Source organism: Egretta garzetta, unplaced genomic scaffold (assembly GCF_000687185.1).
Source record: "Egretta garzetta isolate BGI_Z169 unplaced genomic scaffold, ASM68718v1 scaffold94, whole genome shotgun sequence".
Taxonomy (NCBI): Eukaryota; Metazoa; Chordata; class Aves; order Pelecaniformes; family Ardeidae; genus Egretta; species Egretta garzetta.
This window is the reverse complement of record NW_009259683.1, coordinates 8,052,176-8,061,979: the sequence shown is the minus strand read 5'-3', so window position 1 is coordinate 8,061,979 and position 9,804 is coordinate 8,052,176. Positions and strand designations below refer to the sequence as shown.

The 9,804-nt window shown below is 39.3% G+C and overlaps 1 protein-coding gene across 1 annotated transcript in view; it reads left to right on the top strand.

Annotated features, from left to right (window-relative positions):
* Positions 1 to 7,595, top strand: part of DNAH11 (dynein axonemal heavy chain 11) — an 11,578-nt gene extending 3,983 nt beyond the window's left edge. Inside the window, exon 3 of the mRNA XM_035894068.1 lies at positions 7,429 to 7,595. Within this exon, the coding sequence (XP_035749961.1) occupies positions 7,429 to 7,595 (167 nt within the window). The remainder of the gene's footprint in view (positions 1 to 7,428) is intronic.
* Positions 7,596 to 9,804: the final 2,209 nt, after the last annotated feature.

The following is a 9,804-nucleotide window of genomic DNA, read 5'->3' as shown; positions in this document are numbered from 1 at the left end:
CCCAAAATTTTGAGAAGTGTTGCCTCATCAAAATAACACATTTTTCAATGGAAATACTCTAGTTCTGAGTAATTTTTTGTAATTCCAGATCCAGAATAAAATTTTACATTGAGGAAGAGACCAATAAAGTGGTTCCTGTCTGTAGCTGGGATTCAGGAAACCCAATTTTGAGACCAAGACAGCCAAATAGGTTTCACAGAACAGTTTTAGTTGTTACTCCTGCATTTCTATAAAGAACTGATATTTCGAGAAGGGTATAAATGTGTGCCATTTATGTCTCAGTATTACAGATACTGTGCATAACAAGTGATGGCAGTGACAAAAAGAATAGTTTTCATCTTCCTGTCTTTTAGTACTTTGTTAGCAGCATTCAGATTTCAGGCTGGTCATTATCTCGGTGGTTTGATCTTGAGAGACAGCGGTTATGAATAGGGGCAGGGATAGAACCGCAACTCTCCCGCCGAGACGGAAATCTCTTCCTGATTGAAGCCCATGACAAAACTCCCATCAACTTCAAAGGAGAAGGATTTCAAGCACGGCAACCTGAATGCATCTGAAATCCACTGTTGGGCAGTTTGGAAAGGTCAAGGTTTTTTTCAAAGATTAGTGAGGAAGAGAAAAAGGCTGAAAGCAAATCATGACTAGCATAAAGAAAAGAGGAAGTTGACAACCGAGTTCACAGTTCGTTGCTAAATCTGTGTTTATTAAGGAAGCTGATTTTTGTGAAACCTGATGTAGGCATTCAGCTGGCTCAGGTATTTCTGCTTAAAATGAGAATGGGATTATTTCTCCTTTGGTTTGATGTTATGGAAACAAATATCTAAGATTTAGTTGCTATAAACAGTACCTGTAGCACTATGGTGGCTGTTTACTTACCCAGCATTTTCTGCAGAGAGAAGTCAAAATTTCCCAGCAGTAGCACCTGCTGAAGTTTTTAACTTAAATATCTCATAACTTCTAGTCTCCACATGTTGCTCATCTGTGTTATTTTAAAAAAAAAAAAGGTCTTCAGCAAAAAGTGCTTAAAATTTATCTTAAAATTAAATATTTTAAAACCTTTTGCAGAGGAGAGACTAAATGAGAAATGAAAGTTTAGAGATTTTGACATGAATTTAGTGCTTGATCAGTATATACACAAGGAGTTTCATTTATAGCCTTGTTATTTAAATCTAGTCTCTAAACTCCAGTGACCTCTCATACCCTGACTTTGGTATTCAACAACGGAAAAATAACCCTCAGAATTTCAGTTTTGCTCCTCTTTTTCATACTGGAGCAAACCCAAACCCTATCAGACTTACAAAGTTCAGGAAGTTTAAGGGGTTTATTAGGGGAGCATAACCTCTTTCATAAAGCCACAAATGAACTCATTAAATTAATGTCTGCCTTGCAAGTCTATAGGGAGCATACAAGCGGCGTAAGGCATTCCCTCTCCATGGATGAGATGGGTGCTGGTCCCAATGAGAGCTCTCAGGCAGGCTTTTAGGAGGGGAGGAAAGGCTGTGGGGGGAACAGGGCTCTGCTGCTCTGAAGCAGCGGGCGGCGCTCGGGCACAGGCTTCCATGGAGCATGAGCTTCAAAGTGCTGAAGAAACCATTTGTTACTCTATCAGGGCCTAATAAATGAAGTTTTGGGAGGGGGATGATGATTAAAACAGATAAAGCAGGAGCACTGCTGCTCATCTTAGCTTCTCTAGCTTGTATTTTTGCCCACTTGCTTACCCATCACAGTTGAGTAATAACTCCAAAGCAGCAGGTATGCTGAGGCTTGCTGTTGTGCTATTCCTGTCTTCACTGTCAAAACAAGCAAAACTGAAGCCTAAAAGTGAACCTCGGGCTTGTAACTACTTGTGCAAGAGCAGCCTTGCATCACTATTTTCCTTATTGCTTCCCTTTCTGTTATTTTTCAGTTTCTTGTTTGTAAATCACTTGGGCACAGAGAGGAGTAAACGGGACAAGGTATGGGTGTAGCAGCACATCTTTAGCTGCACCAGGCCCTAAAACTGAGTTTATAGCAAGGGTCCATCTCCCTGAACTGTGTAACTCAAAGGTTACTCATCGAATTTGATGTTAGGCAATAAAATACTTACGAGGGCCTGAAGTGACTGAAGTCTATACGCTGATGAAGACATTCCTCTAAAAAGCTCACTTGGGATGCTGGTGGTGAAGTTTTAATTAATCTGCCTATGGCTTGGACCTGATTCAGGAAAGTACTTTGATTTGAGCATGTGCTTAATTTTAAGTGTCATGACAAATAGTAACGTACTTCAAGTTCCTCCGTGCTTTCCCAAGCAGAACTCTGTACTGACATGGATTCAGGAACAATGTGGAAAGAAGTTAGGAAAAGTTTATGTAGTGAAAGAAGGTGAAGGATTTAAAATAAATGTGTGAACTGGAACAAAATTCATAAGCAGGGCTATGCATTTGCAGCACGGAAAACATATCTTTCCAAAGGGTATCACAGGTACCTGTTTCTAGGAAATAATTTTAAATACAAGCTTATAGCCTGCAAGTAAACTGGCTTTAGATGGTATATATTAGTGGCTATTAAACCACAGAAAGGAGGGTTTGTGCTATTAGGATTTGTTTCTCCGGTTAGGAAAACACTGGATACCGGTGGTATGAACCTATGGCTGCTCCCCTCCCTCCCTACTCCCAGTCTGTTTCTATTTTTTGAGGTAAGGGAGGGAAGGAGGAGAGAGATAATAAGTGGTGTAAACTTCCAAGTTTCTGAAGCTGCTCAGTATTCATTTTCAGCTGACTGAGGAGTAGTACTGTCCCAAAATATAATTTCCATCTACAGTACAATTTGACTGAGATTCAAGTACATATTTATGTTGATAGAAAAAGAATCATAGAATCATCGAATGCTTTGGGTTGGAAGGGACCAGTAGAGGTCATCTAGTCCAACCCCCCTACAGTGAGCAGGGACACCGCTAACCAGATCAGGTCGCTCAGAGCCCCGTCCAACCTGGCCTTGAATGTTTCTAGGGGAAATATAAAGAAGGAGTATAAATATAAAGAAAATATAAAGCTGATTTTGATTCAGATAGTCATGAGTTTGAAAAGCGTGGCCTGGGTTAGCTTGTTCTTCTCAGATTTAAAGAAGCAGTTTGCAGCACGTCACCAATAGCCAAGTTACTGTTATTACTGATTTGTAACATTAATTCTCCTGCTTCACCTCCAGGTGTTAGTGCCTATTCTAAGCAATAAGGAAAACCATATGTCCTGGCCGGGTTGTGTTTCCCAGGATATGGAGCATTGTGTGGAAACGATGAAAAATAAAACACAAATTATGAAAGGACTGATGTCAGGAGGAACTCATCTTCCTATTCCCACAGTTGCAGTGTAGACTGACTTACATCAACTATATGCTGAAAATAAGTAAGGAAAGGTTGTTGTGTTGTGCTTTTGGTGGTTTTTAATCTCAGATGTAAACCTGTAGTAAATTGCATTAACAAGAAAGTAATTAAATATTTAGTGTTCCAAACATATTTTTGTCACTCCATTTTTTCTAAGCATTAAAAGGTGTCTTAAAGTATTTTATGTGCAATTAATGTATTTTAAACACTGCAATTGCTCTGTCATATGAAAATATAAATTTCCAAGGATTTATATTTTGTGTTTATTAATTTCAAAGGCAAGACTTAAGCTGTCTGTAGAGTCACTGGGATTTTGAATCGCATGAAGCTATGTTTCCAGAGTACAAAATAGGGTTATTCTGTAGAATTACCTTTTAAATGTGTTTCCAATAGATTGCAGTTCTTTGTTGCCTTGAGTGTGTAATGTGAACTGAACTCTTATCATAAAAGGTGTCTTATCATTTTTAATGAGATTTGTACTAATGTCAAAGGATAGCATCAAAAAGGAGCATGGCACTAATCATTGGGACATATCTGTTACCTACAGAAACAGCAATAATACAAGCTACATCCCAGAGAACTCACAATTTAAGTAAACCAAAGGCTTGGTTTCAGTCTAGGACTGACTGTGTACAGAGATGATTGATAATCAGTTGTTGGATAAGCGAAGATTCATAATCCTGTCAATAATAAATGACTTTGAAGGCCCTGGTCAGGGTCAGCTCCTTACCATATGCCATGGCAGAGAAGCAGGTGGGCCAGGCAGCAGAGTGTAAGGTAGTATGGAGATAAAACTGAGGCACAAGAGATGAATTAGCTTAAATGAAAGGACTGAAGGGGAAAAAATAGAGTGTGAAACTGAGAATGTAAACTTTAATGCTCCGTTAATATTTTATTAAAATGCTTTGCTGTGTATTGTTAGTTCTTCTTCTTGTAAACACTGCCAAAGTGTAATAAATTTATATTAAATAAAATCTGTTTAATATTTATGTTAACTATCAGCATTCATTCAAACACCAAATTACCATGTAACTTATTAGAAGATTAAACAGTAAAATTCAGATTTTTCGCATCTGGAATAATTGCAAGGAACCATTCAAAGGATCTGCTGCCAATAATTTCTGAGAGGGTATTTGGCTATGGTTCTGAAGAGCAAATACATCTGGAAGTGTGATCTGTGTCTTCATAAACAGACTTTTTAGCTCTGTCTTCAGGGTTTTTTTCTGACTATTTTCCTCTTATCAGAACTCAAATCCAAATTTCCATGTTGTTCATACTTAAATGTAAAGGGGAATGGAGGGAGAAGAGCTCTGTACTATCACAGTACAGTATTTGCTTTGAAATTGAGGGGCTTTTTTCATATTTTGCAGACAAGATCCTAATTCTAGGGCAGTACTAAATGCCATCAAATCGATGGTTATTAGGTGTTCACATCAGATTTATGACACTGTGAACAGGGATTCTGCTGTTTTTTCCTTCTGCATGGCCTTCATCCAGACCCCAAACTGAGCTGAACTTCTGGAAAGCAAGAAAACACAATCTTTTATATATAAATAAGCAAGTAAGCGATTTCAGGTATTACTGAAAATGTCAAAGAGAACTTTCTTTTGGTTTGCCTTTCCCCATGCACTCTGAAAAATGAGACATTTTTCTGTTGTTCTATTTTTGCAAATAGCTTGTAGGGGTTTCCCAAAGTAATCAGACTTTGCGTTAAGTTACCAAAGAAAAACAGAATTAAACATTAGAGGGTTAAACATTAGAAAGTGCCATATGGAATTCTGTTGTTCTTGTCCATCTTTTCTAAGTTTCTTCCCATGTCATTTCTCAAACTCTGGAGAAAATGAGGTTGAGAACAAAGTTTCTATTTGGGAAGTATTGCCAAATTTGGACATGAAACTGATACTGTTGTTTAATGATAATAATCATAGCTTGTTACAAGTGAAAAAACTCTTTTTAATCGAAAAAGGTATGCAAGGCTATTTACTTTCCAAATATGAGTTGTTGTTGGGAGCTGCGTTTAATCGTCTGCTTCTTCCATGCTTGTTATTAGCAATGTTGCGATGTCAGGTGAACATTATGAAGACCCCTGTTCATGCCCCACTGAAGGCTTTTGGGGCCTTTCCATGGATTTCAGCTGGCTTGGATCAGCCTTTATCTGCTAGTACACCTGAGACATCTTCATTCATTAATTTTCTGAGTGCAACTGTAAGTTGCCTGAATTCTCCCTTCTACTCTTTCTACTCTTTTGACAGGCAACCATGATCTTTAATTGCTTGCTTGCTTCTTTTTTAAATTATAGCTTCAGATTCCTGTTGTTTGAAAAATGATTAAAATCTTAAAAGCCAAAGAAAGCAGCTATTATCCTGCTTCTCAGGACATTTTCAAGGAAGTAGAAGATGGTGAGGGTAGAGTGAATGAGATATATATTTTGTCTGTGCTTATATGTGTGTGTTATAGAATAATCCATAATTTGTCTTGACATAACAGTGTAAGTCATGATGGTGAGGGCTGTAGGGGCATACTCATGTTAAATCAAGCTCCTTTGTGTGCTGAGCTAGCACAATTTTTGTTTGGTTTTTTGTTTTTGTTTTTTTTTTAAAAACACTTTTATGTGGGTATTTTTCCTGTCATAAAAATAGGTGAGAGAGACCAGTAGCAAAATCAGTTAGTATGTGCATTTTTTCAGCATTGTTTTTGATTCTTTAGCTGCAGTAAATCTGTAGATAGATAAATTCCACTGCTAAAAGAAATTAAATAAGGCAGTTAGCAATAAAGAAATATTTATTATTTTGTATATAAAATTAAACTTTAATGGAATATAATAAAATGCTAGCTGCTTCTATAATGTTCTTCAATTTAGGAGATACTGGCTTTGCAAACAGCTTACGCTCACAAGTATTGTCTTGCCTATTTTACTCATGGTTAAAGATCACTGTTGAAGTTTTGAAATAAAACCTTAAAGTACTCAAATATTTCCATATTTTTTTCTTTTTTTTTTTTTATCCCAATATTAAAACTTTGGTTTCTTGATGGGGGCAATAATTTTGTATTAGTGAATTGAAATATATTTAAGCAGTTTTTCTGTTATGTATGACTAGAAGAAAGGATTGGAACTGCTAGAGTTCATCAAGTGCCTTTAGTCAGCAAATAGTCTGCGGTGACAGTGTGCAAAAATTTTTAGGTCTCTTCTGAACTTTTGAGGCCAGAGATGTGTGGAGTACCTACCAGGCAATGGAAAGACATCATTCACCAGGACCCTGCCACCTGTAGAGGCTGGCACTGCTCTACCACTTTCATTTTAATAAGAGTTTTGAGCAGGAAAAGAACAGACTTTATCTACACTGAATGGAGCCCAAACCTAACTGTGTCTATGAGTCTGAACCCTTCCCATGTCATCCCATGCCAGCAGCAGCCCAGAGCATTGGCCGAAGGGCAAATTAGCACAAGCTTCTACAGCCTATGAACAGCAACGACTTGTCAGTGTTTGCTAAACATCCAGCTTGAAGCAGACATGGAGGCCTCTTCCCCTTTGACAAAAAACACCAAGCCATTGAACATAGCACTGGAAAGTGCAGTGGAGCACACAGCCCCTGTCCAGAATGCCAAGATGCACTTTCCTCTTGGTGCCAGATTCGTCAGGAGTATTAATTCATTATCATTTGACCTCTTGTGATCAGACCTGGCTTGTCTCTTTAAAATAATTGCAGGCTTCAGAATTTTTTTTTTTTTTCTTTCATTCTAAGGTAGAATTTAATGTTCCAATGACCTGGGTGTCTGCAATGATTCCTGCTTCTCCTCAGTCTGGTTGGCAGCAGTGGGAGGAACACCACACTGGTTATAGAGAGCTGTTAAGCAGCCTTAACTACCAACAGTGGAATGGGAACCATCCTATCCACTTGCACAGCCTCTGCAGTTTCATAAGCAATCTTTAGCTGTAACATGCCACTAAAACCTACATACCTTTCTCTTTTAAATAAGTACAGGATAACTGCATTCTTCACTGAGGCTAGGTTAATTTGGAAATGATTGTCTCTTAAGCTGAAGCATTTGTTCCTTTTATATTTTTACAGCACTTGCAGGAGCCCAGGATACTGATCTGTATCCGAGACCACTGGAAAAATACATTCAGGTCTTTCGGGAGATGGAATTCCCAAATATCCATAATTTAATCCCACCTTTATTTCACACCATCTGCCTGATATGGAGCCACTCCAAGTTCTACAGCATGCCTGCATGAATAGGAGTTCTGCTGCAGGAATTTTGCAATCTGCTTGTTGACCAGGTAGCTTCAAGTAAGGGTAATAAATCACATAAGTACCTGAAAAATAAATGTTAGTTGCTATTCAGTACTCCAATAACAAAGACATGGATTTAATCTTCTGTTAGCTGTCTAGTAAACCCCATAATTAAATTATAGATGCTTTCAACCAGTATTAGATTATTAAACTTGAAGTTGAACCGAATAATTAGTCACCAGCTATACCATTCACATACTGTGTATTTAAGAATGAAACACATTTCTTTTCTAGTGAAAGAAAACTATTCTTCAGAAGCCATATAACCTTTTCAGGTTGGGTTAATGCTCCTTACCTTCATTCCTTTGGGATAAGTTTGCTGCCTCTTTTGTTACAACAGTTCTTGGTAGGTATTTGCTTTTGTGAATTGCAAAATGCTGTTGAGAGCTGCGCAAATCAGGAAAATACAAGGTTTGCAAACGAGCTGTGAAGGAGCCACCTTGATGCATTTTCTGCCATCCTGCCATCAGTGAGCTTTCCCTGGGCTTCCACCGAAATCCACTGTTTTGGTGGGAGTAGGACAACTTCTAAATGCTGGCAAGCAAAGCCATTCTGTAGGATTCACTGTTCTGGAGGTACTTCTGTTTGTCAAGAAACAGGAGAATTCCCTTCAAGGCCAGCCTGTTGTACTTTCTGAACAGCCCTTACAATCCTCCCTTAGGAGCAGCAGGCAGGCAGTCTCCCCGACGTCCCCTGCCCAAGGGGACAAGGGTGCAGCTTCCAGGGTGACCCATGACTGGGGAGTGAGAGGAGCGACCAGATTCTCTTCTGTGAGAACAACTCCCAGGTCGTGCTTACAGAAGCAGGAGGAGGCTTGGCAGGGCTGATGCTGAACAGGAGCCTCCTGAGAGCACCTGGAGGAGTAAATCTGCTTTCTTTGTTACAGGCTTACAGCAGTATTGAAGTGGTGAGTGGGTACAGGGTACTTCATTCTTTTTTTAGGGGAAAAAAACTGTGGTGTGAACATCTGTGTGCTGGAGAAACCCTCTGTCTGGCAGGATGGGAACTGGATGCTTAGAGTTGTGCTTAGATTTGCTTGGAAAAGAAACTTGATCTGAAGAAATCATTCTGTTTCCCATGTCACACTACACTGTCAGATCTCCCATTTATTTTTACTTTGTCAGACAGCTGTTGTCACAGAATCACAGAATGGCAGGGGTTGGAAGGGATCTCCGGAGATCATCCAGTCCAACCACCCTGCCAAAGCACGTTCACCTACAGGAGGTTGCACAGGACATTGTCCAGGTGGGTTTTGAATATCTCCAGAGAAGGAGACCCCACAACCCCTCCGGGCAGCCTGTAAATCTATTATGCATGGCAAGGCCCCATATATGCATCTGTTATATATGGCAAGGCCCCATTTGCCACTTTTTTGACTTTGCACCATCTCCTTCCTCATGTGTTTAAGCTGGGCACTAACAGACTAACATAAAATTTTCATTGAAATTAATCTGAATGCCTGGCAAATTATTGCTCTCTGTTAGAAAGCAAATGCTGATGAAGGACAGAGCCCATGCATTCTGATCTCAGCCCAAAATAACAGGTTTTGAAGTGGTGCCAAAGTAAGGCTGGGAAAAAGCGCAGGCAAGAAGTACCTAGGAAGGGTGGCAATGTGAACTAGAAGAAGATGGCAGGGAGGAAATGGAATGAGAACTATGACCAGGAAAAGGTTTTTATTTCCCTCACCCCTCCCCTGCCAACCCTACCTGCATTGCATTAATTAAAGAAATTAACATCATGTGTTTGATGTGAATCTGTAACAAATGGAAGTTATACCAGTTTGGGATAAACTGATGAAGGAAAAACAGCAAAAAAACAACCTATAGTCCCATCCTCATCGCTGCTCCTCTTCTCCACCCAAACCGTGCTCCATGCAGACAGCGTTATCCATGGATCCTGGCTGTCTCTCTCAGATTATTCATGTTACTGTCCAGAATTACACACTAGGCACATATGTGTCCTAGGTTTGATTCTGGGTTTGGGGGAAGCCCTCTTCTGCTAATTTACTAAATGAAAAAAGCTAGAAGGGCTTGTGTTGGCACTTCTGTATGTGTTGGCACTACTATTCTACATGAGGATTAGTACCCAAAGACTATGGAGGTATTAGGGCAAACAGGTGAATATGTTTCCAATATCACTTTTATTGGGAAG